This window comes from Manis javanica, chromosome 11 (genome assembly GCF_040802235.1).
Source record: "Manis javanica isolate MJ-LG chromosome 11, MJ_LKY, whole genome shotgun sequence".
In the NCBI taxonomy this organism is placed as follows: domain Eukaryota; kingdom Metazoa; phylum Chordata; class Mammalia; order Pholidota; family Manidae; genus Manis; species Manis javanica.
In genome coordinates this window covers 50,363,093-50,379,816 of record NC_133166.1, presented here as the reverse complement: position 1 = coordinate 50,379,816, position 16,724 = coordinate 50,363,093, and the positions used below count along the sequence as shown (strand labels likewise).

The 16,724-nt window shown below is 43.0% G+C and overlaps 1 protein-coding gene across 3 annotated transcripts in view; it reads left to right on the top strand.

Moving 5' to 3' along the window:
• The window catches only part of MPPED2 (metallophosphoesterase domain containing 2), a 162,452-nt gene extending 148,825 nt beyond the window's left edge, over nucleotides 1-13,627 (top strand). For all 3 annotated transcript variants that reach the window (XM_037012136.2, XM_073216356.1, XM_017681080.3), the window contains exons 5-7: nucleotides 6,372-6,487; nucleotides 9,517-9,630; nucleotides 12,239-13,627. In XM_037012136.2, coding sequence (XP_036868031.1) covers nucleotides 6,372-6,487; nucleotides 9,517-9,630; nucleotides 12,239-12,357 — 349 coding nt within the window. In that variant the 3' untranslated portion in view covers nucleotides 12,358-13,627. The remainder of the gene's footprint in view (nucleotides 1-6,371; nucleotides 6,488-9,516; nucleotides 9,631-12,238) is intronic.
• The last annotated feature ends 3,097 nt before the right edge of the window (nucleotides 13,628-16,724 follow it).

Sequence of the window (16,724 nt, the reverse complement as noted above, 5' to 3'; positions counted from 1 at the left end):
ACTGACGGGAAGCTTTGCAGTCAGGGGAGGGCTGAGCTGTCAGGTGAGCTAGAGATCAAGAATTACTGTGACAGCTTCATAGCATGTGAAAGGGCTGTGAAGTGCGGTATGATTTTAACCAGCAGTGGTTTAATAGCTTCTCTTGGATCTGGTGTGAGGTGCAGTCGGAGGGGCAATGGCAGGTGGGAATGCCAGGCATGAGGAGGTCTGTGATTCTGAAGCACCACCATATAGAAAATAAAGCATTTGCGGAAACTGGTGCCTGGCTTTTGAATTTTGCTTAATGGAGGTGCCAGGCAGTAGTGATGGCTGTTCATCAGTAGCTTGTCGATTCCTCCAGTGAACCTCTCTGAGTCCCTGTTATTAATATCCCAGGACCCAAAGTAACCCTCTTCCTCAAACTTGCCCAATTTAAGACCCTGTCAAAATCTAACCACCTGTACTAGCCAGTTAAGTAGCCTTGACTAACCGTTTTGCCCTGTGCTCTCACATGCCACAGGATTGTCTTTGCAAGACTGAGCAAGCAAGCGAGCGAGTGCCTTTTTGAAAAACTTCCACTCAAAAGTGAGCTGAGGAAGTGCCTTTTAATAAGTAATCAGCCAGAGGAAATCAGGCTCTATCTAGCCATCTAGTAATGCTTGCCTGTTCATTGGAGACTTTTCAAAAGTCTGGAGCAGGAGGGTCTATGATTTGATGAGCTGTAGCTTAGGAAATTCTAGAGGAAAAATAACATGAGCAACTGTGTATGTGTATGTATGTGTGTGTGTGTGTGTGTGTGTGTACACATATATTGTTAATATATATCATATATAAATTAAAAACTGCACATTAGCACTTTGTACCAGTATTCTACCAAAAATTTACATAAATTATCTTACTTGATCCACATAGGCAGATGTTCTGTTTCTGTTTAAAAGGTGAGGAGACTGAGGCTTAGAGAAGCCAGTAAGTAGCAGACCTGGGACTTGAACATGGATCTGTTTGACTTCGTAATCCATGCTCCTACCTACCTCCTCCAAAACATGAAATGGCTAACTTTCCCAGAAACCCGAAGTGCGCTTTCTACTTCACGGCTTCTACACAGAATGTCGGTGGGCCTTCCCAGCCTGCATCTTCGCGTGTCAGGGACTGTGATTAACAAGAATCCCACGTTTTTGTGACACAGCCAGTTCAGGACCCTCTGTCCCCGGGGGTTTGTAGGCACTGACCAGCACCAGGGCTGTGAACATGGGCAGCAGGTCAGAGTGGAACAAGTAGCAACTTCTCTTTACCAAATCCTGCTTTCCTGGGGTGCGCCCAGCCCACACTGAAGTTGGTAGGAGAGTAAACAGCCATTCACCTGTCCAAACCTCAGATTTATGGTCTGGCAGCTTCCTTCTGCCCGCACCACGACTGCACTGTGTACTGCAAACACAGATGCCCTGTGCACTGATTTCATCTCACCCTGCTTCCATATAGAAAACCTGTTTTGTATTGACATTGTTCAGAGCCAGTTCTGTCTATGCTAACTCCCTTCTTCCTGCCCCTGACTTGCAGCCCAGAGGCCAAGCACCCCTAATTTCAGCAAGGGGAAGGGTACCTTGACAACATCCCCGGCTTCCATCCATGTGAGTCTCTGTCTAGTGGCTTGCAGCAGCTGACATGCTCCCCTCCTCCGTTTTCTACTCCCTCTCTGTCAGAGGATGGGTTACTGGCTCCAGTTGGCCTACTGGCAGTAGGGTGCTTTGTGGGACATTTTCTTACAACTTGGTTCCCATGTGGTATTTGTTAGTCACAGCTAATTATTAAGTCCCTGGCTGAGGCAATAGACATTGTTCCCTTGGATTCTTCCCTCCTGCTCACTCCCCTCGCCCCCCACCCCCTACAGAACAAAATCCATTGTGGGGCTCTGGAGGTTGACTGTGCACATATTTTCCAGTGAACCCCTGATGGACTTATTGCTGGGGTTTCATGTTTCAGGTTGAAACTCAACTGGATAAAGCGTTATTCATCGATACTGACACACTCAGTCTCCACTCTGTGCAGTTATTCTTCTCACACTGGACTTGATTCCTTACACGCAATTTAGGTAATTCATAGAGAGCAATTTGCAGCATTTACCCGGAACATTGAGGGTCTGCACGGAATTAAAGAATGTTAGGATTTCTAGATCACAGATCAAGTGCCAAGTTTTACCAGCTGGATGCAGAGACAAGGTCAGAAGGGAAGAGGGGCTGGGTGAGTGAGCAGGTTCAGAGCCATTCCTCCCAGCCCCCGAGTGAGAGTGCCCCTGATTGTTCTGGGTAAGGCACTCTGCAGTTTTCTGCAACCTACAAGCAATCCTGAAATCTACAAATCGAATCATTTCTACTCAATTCATTTCTCAGATGAAGAAACTAGCCACCTGAGGGTTCTTTCTTGTCAAAGGTTCCTGTGAGTTAGTGAATTGATGCATGAATGAGAACTAGCACATGGGTCTCCCAACTTCTGTATGCCCCCATTTTCTGTGTCATGCTTTGATTGCCTGGCCACTGTCTTCTGGAAAAGGCCTTGTCTGGAGGATCTGGAGAAAACAGAAAAAACATCCCAGAAAAGCCATAGTAAGATTGTTCACATTCTGTTTTTACTAATGGCCACCTCAGTCACACAGAGCCACAGCATCTTCTGGAGTTGTGGAGCACACAGCCAAGAGACTGTATGGAGCAGCCCAACTTTTACTTCACGTATGTGAGAGCCAAAACCAAAACTGGGTTAAAATGTTTCAGCTCAGCATTGTGCGGGAAGAACACAGGCTTTGGAGACAGTAGATCTGGGTTCAAATTTGGGCTCCACTACTCACCAGTCTGGGCAACATGGACGAGGTACTTGATGTTACAGACCTTCAGCCTTTTTTATCTAAAAATGGAGCTAATAATACCTAACTGAAGAATTGTCATGAGGAATTAAATGTATTAGTCTATGTAAAATCCCCGTGTAAACCCCTAGGTAAATCTGGGATTTGATATGTGTTCCTTTTCCTATAACTTAACCTCTGTCTCCCTCTCATACACATGCAGGTTTGAGCCAAAATAAAAGCCAGATATTTTTTTAATTTGCCCTTAACATGAAAACTTCTGGATTTTGTCACAAGCTTAACATTAACCAAATGAAATTAGAGTATCTATAGAAAATGGGCTTGTCTTAATCTTTTACAGAGCACTTACAATAATGAACATTTCCAGGGGAATAGAACTGTGGGTTTCTAAGAGAAAATTCTGTGGGAGAAAACCAGGAAGACTGAAAAAAATTAAGTCCTATTCTTTGGACTCTGGAAGTCCCTGGGGTACCCTGGGGGTCCAGAGGCTGACTGCCCTCAGACAGATTCTGGCAGTGAAATCAGAGCCCCTCATTGTACCAACCACTTGGGTGTGCTTGGGACTCTTTCAAACCCTTCTTTATTTGCCATTCAGACAGGAACCATAGGCCCAGAAGCTTGTTTTCAAAATCTAGGAAAACAGATGTTTTTGCTTATTTTTCTCTCTCTCATGCCAACATGCTCACTGAGCTTTCATTAGGTTCTGAATGTGCCAATTTTTTTTTTCTTCTTACTTTGAAGACACATCTTGGGAAAGGGTCATTGTAAAATGAAGGGGAAGGAGAGGCATCTCAACCTGAGAAAGATCTATGTTAGACTCAGATGGAAATGCTTAAGAACCTGGAGGCGGGGAGGCGGGAGTCCTAGTAGACAAGAGACAGCGTGATAGACCAACTGGACTCTGAATGGGTCCACCTGGCATTCTCCCCAGCCCGTGAGGCCTGGTGTCTCCCCGGCAGACGGGGTTGAGAAAACACTGCCTTTCCCTCAGAGGAAACCCAATGCATTGCGTTTGGCTGTGGAAAGCCTGCGCTGATTGAACATATGCTGGGTACCAGGTAAGGCCCAGTGCCACTCACAGGCCCTGCATTTACAGCCAGCGCAGACATTCTAGGTACTGCATCCATTTGTTGTTGCTGCTGTAACAAATCAACACCAATTTAGTGGCTTACGAAAACACGTATTTATTACCTTACAGTCTGTTGGTCAGAAGCCTAACACGAGTCTCCCTGGGCTAAAATCCAGGTGTCGTCAGCAGCGCTGTGTTCCTTTCTGGAGGCTCAGAAAATTCATTTTCTTCCGTTACCTTTACTAGCTTCCAGAGGCTCTGCATGGTCCTGGGCTGTTTCTCTTCCTTTACCTTCAAAGCCAGCAACAGATCGAGGCCTTCCACCACATCACTCCTGTCTCTGCTCTGCCCTCCTCCTATACTCTTAGGGACCCATGTAACTACACTGGGCCCACCATGTAACACAGAATAATCTCTCTATTTTAAGGTCTGCCGATTAGCTCCTGAACTCCATCAGCATCCTTCATTCCCCTTTGCCATGTGAGGTAATATATTTACAGGTTTCAGGGATTAGGACACGGACATCTTTGGTGGGGTGGGGGTGGGGGGCACATTATTGCCTATTCTAAGTACATAGGTCCCTTTTACACTAAGTACAAGAATTGTATATACTGGGGCCCTTCCAGCTGCAGAAATAGGACCTAACTCAAGCCAATAAAAGGGATTTAATGGGTTTATATTCTTGGAAGGAAAAGTGAGATTGACTTAAGCACAAGCAGATCCCCTTGGCCTTCAAGGGGCACTGTTTCTCAGGTCCGCTTTCTTTGTGATGGTTTGATTCTCAGAAGCATAGGTTATTTGCGTGTTGGCTAATAAGTTCCTGGGCAATTCCAGGCTTACGTAGTTCTCAAGACTCAGGATCCTAGAGAGAAACCCATGACGCCTTTGTGCCTTTGTTTCCCCATCTTTAAAATGGGGTTAGTAGTAGTACCCACCTTATGAGCTTAGAGCTTAAATGTGTTAATACAAAGAAAATGTTTAGAATAGCACCTTGACACAGAGTAAGCACTCAATAATTAATAGCTTTAATAATTACTGTTCTTATTCTACTATTGTTGTTATTACAAGTGAGCCCCTGGAGGTTGGCTTAGAAATTTGATAAGTGGTCATAGGAATCAAGTCAGATACTTTCTTGGTTTCTCTTTTTCTAGCTGGGGCTACATAATCTCTTATCTCTAGAACTTTCTCTCTTAACCAGCACAGTGGTAAGTGCAGTTCTCATCTGTAAGGAGGATTTTCACATGGTTTTCATCTGCAATCCCTCCCTCTCTGGCCTTCATGGTACCTGGCCTCCACTGGAAGGATGCTGGGTTGGTGTGCCTGAGTTCAGGGTCCAGAGAGAGTCTTACTAATCTGGCCCACGACTGGCTTTAAATAAGAATGCACCCCATTGGTTTATCTGTGCCTGACCAGGTTACCTGGTACACTGGATAACCTCTTTTCAGCAGGCATAGAAGAGCAGCTTAAGTTGTAGAGGAGAGTTGGGCTTAGCCACAAAGTTGACCAACTTGTCTTTTGCATTTATGCTGTAGCAAATCCAAATTTTCCTACTGAGTAAAAGAGCTGGTTTCAAAAAATAATGGTTATTATACATAAAAGCCTGGGAATAGAACGGCCCTGGGGACTGCTTTGTTCTGATGTGATTTAGCTTGTAGTGTTTGTAGAGAAAAATTGATCATTCTCCCATTACTATAAGTGGTAGGGACATTGTCAGTGCCAATTAGCAATGCTCACTGGATGGACAGAGACCCCATTCATTTCCACATGCGACGCTGACCTCAGAAACTCATTCCCGGAGCGGAGGTTCCTGTGAGAGTATAATACCCACAGTCACTGTCACGAGAAGATTCAGAGTGACCAGGGACATCCCCCAACTCTTCCCTTTGGTGACAGGAAGAGAAGTTCACGTTTGCTTTTTGTTCTTGCATCCCTTCTCACTTTTCAGAGCCCATACTTTCTTAGCATTCTCAGTCAAGGGTATTCAGAACAACGTCAGGTAGAAGTTTCTGCCTTCAGAGTACTTGTGCTTCTCTCCAAGGACTTTAGTAAGAATCTTTCTAGGGAAGTAGTAGTTCCAAGGTCAGGGGAGAAAGGAGGATTGATGGAATTTCTTTGCTGAGACATTATAGGAAGGGTGGAAGTGCTTTGGATCCAGGCCTAGCATCTTAGGAAGCACTGAGATTTGGGGGAAGCAAAGCATTGTTAAGATTTTGATACAGGTCTGCTGGGAAAGTCTCCACTGTAAAGGCTCTTGCGCCCCTTTCTAGTTGAACAATTCACAGGCTCCACACTTGGTTTCAAATGCCTTGGTTTTGAAGCAGTCAACAAAAAAGCATCCTGCTGCCAGGGCCAACCATCAAAAAGAGAAGAGAGCAATGTAAACCGTGGGGGAATGTGCGAGAGAGAAATATTGCAGAGCAGAAACATGGCTTTGCGGGCCTAATACCATGTGCATTATCTCCCCCAAAGGACCCCGTGGTTTAATGGATGGGGCTTTAACCTACCCAGAGGTCAGTCTCTGCTGGACAAGTGGAATCTCATCCCTGAGGGCATCGACATACTCATGACACACGGACCTCCTCTAGGTAAGTGAAGCAAAGGTTGTCCTTTTTCATATGAAATGCCTTTTTTTCCCTGAGCATAATGCTTCAGGGACATAATCATTTTCCTCAAAAAAAAAAAGTGAATAAAAAAAGGAAAGTCAATGTCTTTAAAGAAACCAGTATAGTAATTAAACTCAGCAGTTCTGCTGGGCCTACAAGTGTTCTTGAAATTAAATTTTTTTTATTTATTCAAGTCAGGAAAAATCAAATGAGTTTGGAGCACCACAGCCTCTTGAGCCAGATAGTTTATTTGAAGAACTGTCTTCATTTTGGAGTGAAGAAGGTGGGCTAAGGAAGGGAAAGAAGACACAGACATCCCAATTGCAGGGCTTTTGAATGGCAATGGAATGATGGAAACTTCTGGTCAAAGAAACTTATTTTCCCTTTCCATATAATAGTGGAATCTGGGAGATCTTTAAAGTTTAACATTTGAGCCGATTATATGAGAAAAGAATCCTTTTTTTTTTCTTTGTTTGTTAACTTAAGGTGTTAAGTAAGGACTTAACATTGAAAGTTATTTACAGATACTCATCTTACAGCCACATTGAGCCTGTGCCGGTGTGCTTCAAAGCTGCCTTTAGTTACCCAGATTATGGATTATTTGATTATTAGATGATTATACAATTTCTTCTAATAATTCTGAACTTGTTATCTATTTAGCTGAGGCACAGAACATTTTTCATACAGGACTACCACCTTGATCCCCCATCTATACGGGGTATCTATTATGCCAGGACCCTTCCTGTGAAACCAGGGTGTACTCAGAAAATTCAGTTGTTTCATTTTTAATCGGAGAGTTTTCTTTCTCTCTTTTTTTTTAAATTGGGTAAAAAAACACATAACGTGAAATCTACCCTCTTAACACACTTTTTAATGTATAGGACTAGCAAAGTTTTCTTGATCATCTGGTTCGGAGAGAGGGGAAAAACACTTAATACAAAAATAAATGAGTTTCATGATTTTTTTCTGTGGTTTGGGGTTGTTTTCTCATGCCACTTCCTTCCTCTGTCAGCCTGAAAAATATAAAATCTAACCAGCATCCCCTAATGTGCATTTAATCAGTGGAGATATTTTCCCCTCCAAGCCACTTAGGGTTGCTTTCCTTCCCTTATAAGGGAAGTGCTCTGGTTTCATATAGAAACAGCAGAAGGGACCAGGGCATGAGCCGTGGTAGCACATCTTAATGACAGGGGGAAGCAAGAGAAGAAGAACCAGTTCAGCTGCAGGTAGGACAATTGTACAGATGTGCACAAGATCAGTAGTTCCTGACTTTTTCAACACTTCAGAATCACCATCCCCAGTGTTTCTTTCCCTACTCTGTACAATCCATCACATGTTCTGAAAGATTGTACTTATCAACAACCTTTATCCAGTCATAATTAATTTCCCTATTTTGTGATCATTAGGGACCACACCATTAATTGCTAGCTAAATGTTCTGATCAGGCTGAGTTACTTGGAGACCCTGCCGAGGTAGCATCCCAGCCAACTTGATCCTTTCCCTGGGCAGCCACCTTGGGAGCAGGCATGATTCCTTCAGGCTGTTTATTGTAAACAGGACTTGGATAGCCTCAGCATTTACATGACTACAATTTTATTTGTACTGGAACTTTGAACAGAACAGTTGATTCACAGACTCATCAAATCATTAATGTTAGTACAACAGCAAGTGGCTGTAATAGTTAAGCCTGAGTTCCAGCCTCCAAAGAATTCAGACACCCCAGAAACTCTTATTAGGGAGGCTACTATCCCTCCTTTGTAGTGAAGATGGAGTGATCCAGAGAGTGGCTGGACATATGGCAGAATAAGTTCTATGCCAAGTTCTAAAACAAAAAGTCAGGCAAAGTTTTCATAAGGTAAAGTCAACTTTAATCAGTACCAATGTTAGGATTCTTATGAAAATGCTTGATTGGAGTGGGGGGGGATTGGCCTTCAATCCTCTACTGCTGGGAAGGGAAGCCAGTCACTGGGGATTAAGGATTTTTTCCTCTAATTAACAAAGTTTTCAAATCCCTCATTGGATTTTTATAGGACCCCCACTTTCATGTTATTTTCTTCCCAAACTCTCTGACCAATTTCACACCCCAGCTAACATGTCTACAGAGATAACGAACCTTCATTTCTACGATTTCACTAAACAAAGTGGAATAAGTTTTTGTGTCCCTTTCTCCCAAATCATTTCTAAATAGTAGTAGTCACCTAATGGGGCTATGAAGTGGATTCCCACTGATTATGATTTAGCCTTTTGTCCCACCTACCTTCTTTACACCCCATCCTGCTGAGGCAGATAGATTCCATTTAGAGGCATAATCATCTAGAGAGCTGACTTTTGCTATAATTGATGTCAGTTTTTATGGGTTTTCTGCATTAAGCATAGAACTAAGTGGCTTTTACTCTAAAGATGGTCAGTTAGCCCCAGCTTACTGGATACCACCATGAGGTCATTTGCTAGAGAGGAAATGAGACAAACTTGGGGTCCCCAAGCTTCGGTCATCAGGAACCACCCAGGGTGAAGAATTCATGTATCTAAGGAAAGCAAAGTTCTTTGTGTCCAATTTACAGGCAGCTTCTCCTAGACCTTCTTTGGACCATCTTGGAAATAAAACCACTGTAAGAAAGATATAATAAAAGAGAGAAAGAGAGAGAGAGAAAGTAACTGAACTGAGAGAAAAAGAAATATTATGGGACTGCCGGGAATAAATGTCACTGAGCTCATGAAGAAGATTTGAAACCTGGGGCTGAATAAATCAAATTCCTTACAGAAAAAAAAAAAAAGATGTTAATTAACAGGAAATAAAAAAAAAATGGAAACCAAAAAAAAAAATTTCAAGAACCTAAAGAAGACAAAGTGACAAGTGAAAAGTTCCTTAAAAGCCATTGTGAGCTTTAATGGAGAGGCTAGGATTACAGATAATGTAATAAACCTTCTGTGAGTTATGGTTTCCTGAAAGTCTAAATGAAACCTTACCTGAAGGAAGAAAATTAAGAGTATTGATTGCATTTTGCCCTTAGGTTTTCGAGACTGGGTTCCAAAGGAGCTTCAAAGGGTGGGCTGTGTGGAGCTTTTAAACACAGTCCAGAGGCGAGTCCGGCCCAAACTCCATGTATTTGGTGGAATCCATGAAGGTAAGACCAGAAGAAAGGGGTTCATAGGATGTTGTGTCATTGCCCATGATCTCGTTCTACAGAGACCTCAGTTCCCTGGAAATAACGGAGCCGTGGTTTTCAGACTCTTTTTACCAGTGGAACCCTTTTGTAAAATGAATTGTTAGAAGAAACATCTACATATAAAACTGATAAATATTTTATTTGGAGCTGCTCTCTTTTAAGCAGAGTAGAGAGCAGGAGCCAGTCTGGCCCACATCACACGAAAACCCAGAACTCCCCCAGGCAACTTCTGGCATCTCAGGGCTCTGCTGAGCTGGTAACCACCACTGTAGAGCAGCCATGAGGTAAAAAAGGACAAATGGTCTCTTTAAGATGGAAGAAATGGCTTAATTGTGAGACTACATAACTTCTGTGGCCTCTTCCTACCTATAAATACTGTGGGATAAAGAAATACGGAATGCACACACAGACCCAGGGAGACAAGGCATTCTTTGAAAAATAACTCAGGACATGCCATGAAATATACATAACAGAAATGGCAGGAACCAGCCCTTTTGCAGGTAGATACTTCCTTACTAACCTCAGAAAACCATTTTAGACTTCTCAGAAATCAGCACTATTAGCTGGAGCTGAGGTTAAACACAATGATTAAATCTCCCCTAAATGGGAACTGGCCCAGGTGCTGTTTTCTGCCTTCCAAGGTGAGCTGGAGTCGAGGTCAGAGACTCTGAAAGCCTCGCAGGAACCTGCAGAGCTGAAGGCTTCATCTGTCCTGCCTTTAGACATGGGTGACTGGGCCCTTAGGACAACAAAAAGCCAGCTTCCAGCAGGCCCTGGACTCTCAGGCCCTGCTGGATGCTCCCGATTGCACTGGCTTGTGTGCTGTAGGTGCATTTACCTGGACATACCACCATATTCTGGGTACCCTGCTTACAGCTGTTCTCTCCAGAGTTATTTACAAGTTTACAAGTCTACAGACCTAGGTGTTTAGGTCCATGTGCCCAACAAAAGCAACAAAAAAATACAAAGTTTGCTTTTCAAAGCCTGCAAATCCACCCACTTCCAGGTGAGGCAGAGAATAAAAAGCATACTGAAAAATCACCCCACTAAGGCCAGAGAAAATTCAGCTCCCTCCAAGTGCAGGCACCAGCCGAGTGGTTGGGAAGCAGGAGTGCAGCTCCCCAAGCGTGGATGTCATCCCGTTCTTTGAACTGTACTCCATGGAAGGGAGGGCATTTCCTAAGGCATGATACAGGATTTGGGTGGAGATGGGAGCTCATGTCTAAACAGCATTTCTGGAGAGCAGCTATCAGGTTTGAATTCCTGCAGCATGCCTCTGAGTTTGTATTTCATCCCTTTCTTTAAAATCATTACTTAGCTTTAAACTAGCCAGACAATTGGGGAATTCCACTGAAGTCCCAAAATAATAAACTTGCTTAAAAGGGAAGAGATCATATTCAAATAAACTTGTCTCACTTTTATTCGCTTAAGACAGCTGAAGAGGGCAGAGAGAGGGCAAATACCAACCTCTTGATAGAGAGAGATAACAAGACTTTATGACCCCAGAACTAAACAGTGCACATTTTAAATGCCTCTTTTCTTTTCTTAAGAGATTTTTCCATTGACCCTCATTAAGCTCTCCACAGGCTTACTGAAGAAATTTTAGCAAATGGAAAAAAAAGAACCCTTATCAGTTATTTCTATAAGTCCTGGTAATTTTCTTTTTTCACAGACAAACCTTTCTATGCCATAAGAGCCTGGTACCAACATAGAATTACAGATTGAATTGCAGAGGCTCTAAGGCAAATTTAAGGCATCCAGGGAAGCGGGCACCTTTGCAAACACACAGAATTTCAACAAATTAAAAATTATAAAAGGAACATACATACTGAAGACCCAGAGAAACTTTCTTAGCTTTCTTCCAGTTGGTCACACAAGGCTTATACTGCATACAGGAAGTGTTTTTGCTTGATCCACTGTCCAGGAAACCTTAGGAAGCAGTGTCCTATGTGACCTACGTGACTCTTTTGAATGAAATGGAACTAAGCATCAAAGCCACACAATTCGAGTTAGATAAAATCACTTACTGTTAACTTTCTTTGAAGCCATGTAGAGATATTTCATACATAAGCTGAGCATCCACCTCTCCCAACCCCCAGTGCCATATTCTTTCCCCACTCACCTGTCCCAAATTCCATGCAAGGCTTGGGTGCGTGTGCCCCTGAGGAGGTTCTTACGTTACTGCTTCTGTTCCTTAGAACTCAGTAGTTAGTACAGGGCTGTGAAATGAGAATCACATTTTAAAAAGAGGGGAAAGGTGTGTTTTCTTTATTCTCAGTAGTAATAAGTCACAGACTTTCCCTTACAAATCTAGTGGTTAAATAAGGGAAAAAAGAATCACTTTCTTTGAAGTAAAGGATTCTCCCTTCAAAGAAAATAGAGTAAAATCAGGAGGCAGAATAAAATAAATTCTGAAAGCTGTTATATCTACAGAGGCTCCCCTGAATTTCATCTCGCTGCCTCCTGGCAAAGATTTTTTTTGTTTTCCTTGCCTGACAGCCCTGCATTGAATCACTTCCATTTGTATATATTACAGTTAAGTGCGACTCTCTCTCTCTCTCCACAGGTTACGGCATCATGACCGATGGGTACACAACATACATCAATGCCTCAACGTGTACAGTCAGCTTTCAACCAACCAACCCACCAATTATATTTGACCTTCCAAACCCACAGGGTTCCTGAAGCTCTAAATGCCCAATTGGAATGTGAGGGAAGGTCTATAAACTGCCATTTTTCTAATTATAAACTTACATTCTCTTACTTGTTTATTTCCAAATCCTGTGAGTTCTTTTTGTAACTTACTGGGACACAAATGATGCTAGATATTGCGCTTCTCCTTATTATTATTTTTCTTAAATGCGGCAGCCATTCAAAATTAAAGGAGCATTGTGAATTTGTAAAATGACTTCTGTCGTCTCAAAGGCCACGCCATTGTAAATTGTTAGTGTTCGCCAAAGGACAGCCCAGCTTTCTTTTTAAAAGGTGATAAAAGTCTTATTTTAATATGCTTTAAGCTAGAAGAAAAAGAAAGAAAAAGAGAAACAGGTAGGCAGTGTTTTAAAAACTACCCAAATTTGCACAACTGTTTTAGAGTATTGTTTGAAGTATTTTTTTTTTTGATGTTTTATTGTCGTTCTTGTTGTTTTCCTGGTAATGCTTCTATTTTGCAGCAGTGGCCTGGAATTATTGCAATCATTTCAACAAAAGTAGGAGTGGAAAAGACTTCTCTTCACGCTCTCACTGTAAAGAAAGCTGTGTCAAGGGAAGAAAATGGCCCTCACTTAAAGGATGGCTTAGCTAGTGAGATACTTATTGTGGCTATACAAGGTCTCATTGTTTGTTTGTTTCTTTTAAATTATTTTAGCTTTAAAAATGTGGAAAAGGAATCTGTCAAGAGCAGGAATTTCATGCAGTTAAAAAAAAAACCAGCTTACAGACTCCTTTTCAATATGGGTTTCTATATATAAATATTTTGTGTGTATTTGGCTAAGTTAGGAGTTTACTATTGCCAAGGACGGTACACCTGCAAAGCGATGCTTCACAGCAGGGCATCAGAAGTCCATCGGAGCTGATGCCGTCTCTCAGAACTCAAGGTCTTAAAGAGCTTGAGGAAAATCTAGGTACAGTTACAGGCGTGTAGACATATAAGTGGATGCAATGGAAGCTAACTAAAATAAGGCTTAGTTGTCCTTTATATTTAAATACCCTGAATTGTCTTCTTACTTCCTCTCCCCTCCCCCATTTTGCACTGTGTGTCGATGCAATCTTCACTAGCACAAAATATTGTCGCTAATAGTCATTTCTGTTTTCCCATTGTAAATGCTGTTGAGCTTTATTCTATTTTATGTTATCTTGTTAATGAAGTTTAGGAAAGCAGTTGTTTCTTTAAATTTATTGTGATATTCTATATCTAGCGGCCTTTATATGCAAATAAAATTGCAAGATTTTTAAATCTGTGCTGTTTGGGGGGTTGGCTGGTTGGGAGGATGGTGGTTTAGTTTTGGGGAAGGAGAGATTTATTTATATGGAACATCCATACTGTTTTTCAGAAAGATTAGAATAAGTGGCTTTTTTTTTCTAATTTTCAATAAATTTTTATTACCCACCATTCATGGGCTGGCAGGTAGATCGATAAGGCACTCAGTGTACTCTTTCCTTCCATCACACCATCATCTATCTTGCCATGCATTTCAAAAGGTGGGGATTTCATCTTCGGCCCTTGTAATTTCTACAGGAGCAGAGAGACCGTGCAGTGGAGGCTGCCGACACCATGTGGATGTGTGTGTGGTGGGAGGGTGTACCAGTGGGTAATAGAGTAACCACTGTGCATTCTCACTTGTCCCCAGGAGCAGTTACCTGCTCCCTCTCAGTGCTTGTTAATGACGTCCACCACTAAAACACTGTGGCACCCAGGAGGCAGCTAGTGATGGGGCGGGAAAACTATGTTACATCGTTTTTATTTTCTCTGGAAGAGCTATTGAAGAAAAGCTGATGACGTTGAATGTGCAGTGTACCCCCAAAGCCTATGTCCCAGTGCCTGTTGGATTGTATTCTGAGATATCTTCCTTCCTTTCTATCCCTCGTGGATTTTTCAGTGTACTTCTGAAAAGAATTCTTGATTTCATTCAGTATCAGCTGAGTAGAGAATGCTATAGGCCAGAATTCCAGCTCAGACTCACGTGTAATCATCTTAGGCCATCAGAGTTGTTAGTATTTATTAAGTGTCTCTGATGCCACCTTGAGCCTGTGGTGAACACTTTGATCTGAGCTTACAGAGCAGACGCTCGAGCTTTCCAATGGGAGGAGGTCCATGAAAGAAGTGAGAAGCTGGCAGCCCTCCTTTGAGGGCTGTATCAGAAGAGGATGTTGATTCCAGGGCCCTTCTAGGGAGCTGGAGTGAGAGGTGCGCTGAATGGGAATTTCATCTGGTACAAGGAGCTAGGCTCCGAGTTCTGGAAAAGCAAGCTTTCCAGAAACAGGTGGATGATCATGACAAGTGGGCACGCACAGTCTTAGAGAGCACGTCTTGACTCAAACTGTGTAAGCCAAGCACTTACTCAGATTGCTGGCCATGTGTGGGGGCAGGAAGCAACCAGTCTGCTGAATCTGTAGGGTAGACTGGCTCAGGGACGGAGCTGCCCTCAGCCAGTCCAGACTAACTATTCCATATGTATGAACTGTGTCCAGGGAGGCCAGAATGACTGTCCAAATGCCTGACGCTTTCTCCCTGCATCTTATAACAAGGAAACACTTTAAATAGCCCTTGTTAATAAGGCACTTTCTGTGCTTCCATCACCAGGCATTCTGCTGAGCAGGTCTCGTATTTTTTTTTCATCTTCACAAAACGCTGGGAGAGGTCACAGAAGCCCCCTTTTGTAGATAAGAAACCAAGACTCCAAAAGCTAAGTAACTTTGCCTAGGAAAACGGAAGTTTCAAAACCAGGTCTGTCGGACCTCAGAGCTCATGCCCTTCTCATCACCCTGCCTCTAGATTAGAAAAGTTGATGCCCCCCAAGAGCTAGTGTAAAATTAATGTGGGTCTGGGGACACTTCCTGCCTCTCATGCTGGAGCACCCTGCAATGGCTTTGTGACATCAACTTGGTCCATTTCCTCTCTCTGCTTGAGGCCTGGTACAGTGTAGTGGGTGTAGCCCAGAGCCAGGGCATGCCAAATCACATCTCACCTTAGACCAGCATTCGTGCCTTTGGCTGGATGCTTACTACCTCTGTAAAATGGGGCTGATGCTGCTGATACATTACATGACGTGGAGATCACTGGCTGGCATCCAGTAAGCATGGTGCACATGTGTTTGTAAGTTAGGTCTCCCTTGCTGCCTTGAGATTCTTCAGGCAGGGCATCTCTGTTGACCCTCAAGAGCACCAGTGGTATTTTTCTGAGAAACTATGTTTATTTGCACTCCTTGGAAACAATAACGAACCTCTCTTCATAAGAATATGAAGAATCCCAAGGACATTTGCAAGAGGCAGATAAGAGAGACTGACTCCTCGGTTTGGGTGTGGTATTTTGCAGAATCCCTTCTAATCTCAGAATAGAAAGGGATCTGTACTCCTTCAAGTTGCTTTAAATGACACCCATGGATCTCAGCCTCTCTCCCCTTGGAGTCTTTAAATTCCATTTCCTTCAAGCTCAGTTTGTGAGTTTTTTTCTCTACATTTTCTCCCAGTCCCCTTTTGTCTTACTAAGATGTTGGGGAATTGCTGAAATCCTCTTAAGAGGCAGGTCACTGTTATTCTGACAGGTGGCCAGTGTTAAGCTTACCTTCATCTCCATCACTTAAGTGAATAAACACTGTGACCCAGGTCTTAAGTAGGGAGAAACACAAGCTGGAAGGATTGGGATTTGTCAGTTGCAGATAAAACACTTGCTGTGCCCAGAGTAACGCCCCCTTCCACCAACTTTCAGCCGGCAAGGATGTGCTGCTTCAGCAGAGTTAACATCTGTGTATTATTTTGGTTCCCCAGTAACTTTTCATGGCCTATTACCACATTCCTGAAACGTTTAAGGTACTTTCTGTTTAATTATTAAACCAAAGTGAATTAAGGTCTGCTTTGCTTTGAGAGTTTGGTGTAAGCTGAGCCATTTGGAAACACTGCTGGGCATTGGGCAGGAGGCAGTTGGATGCGGGGAGGGTTCTGGGCTGAACAGTCTTAATGGGTGGCTTCGCGGGAGGCTCCAGGCCTGCTTCCAGATGTCAGCTTCTTGATGCAAAATGTTTTTTCTCCTATTTCATAATGAAGTAGCAGGATTGCTGTGGGTGGGGGAAGGGGATCTCTAGCATGGCTCTTCCAGAAGCTTAGAGCTGTTTTCCATTCCTTTTCAAGATGTCACTTCTGCTGCTGCCCTGTCTTTTTGTGAAAAAGAGAACCACACTAATTCAAAAGCTTCCCTGAGAAGCCTTCCTTTCTCTTCCCTGATGCCCCTATAAATCAGCATCTTGCAGCTTATGAGAAGTTCAGAGAGGGTCAGTGGCACCACCACGGTCCCACAGCAAACCAAAGAGATAGCCCTATATTGACATTTGGACCCT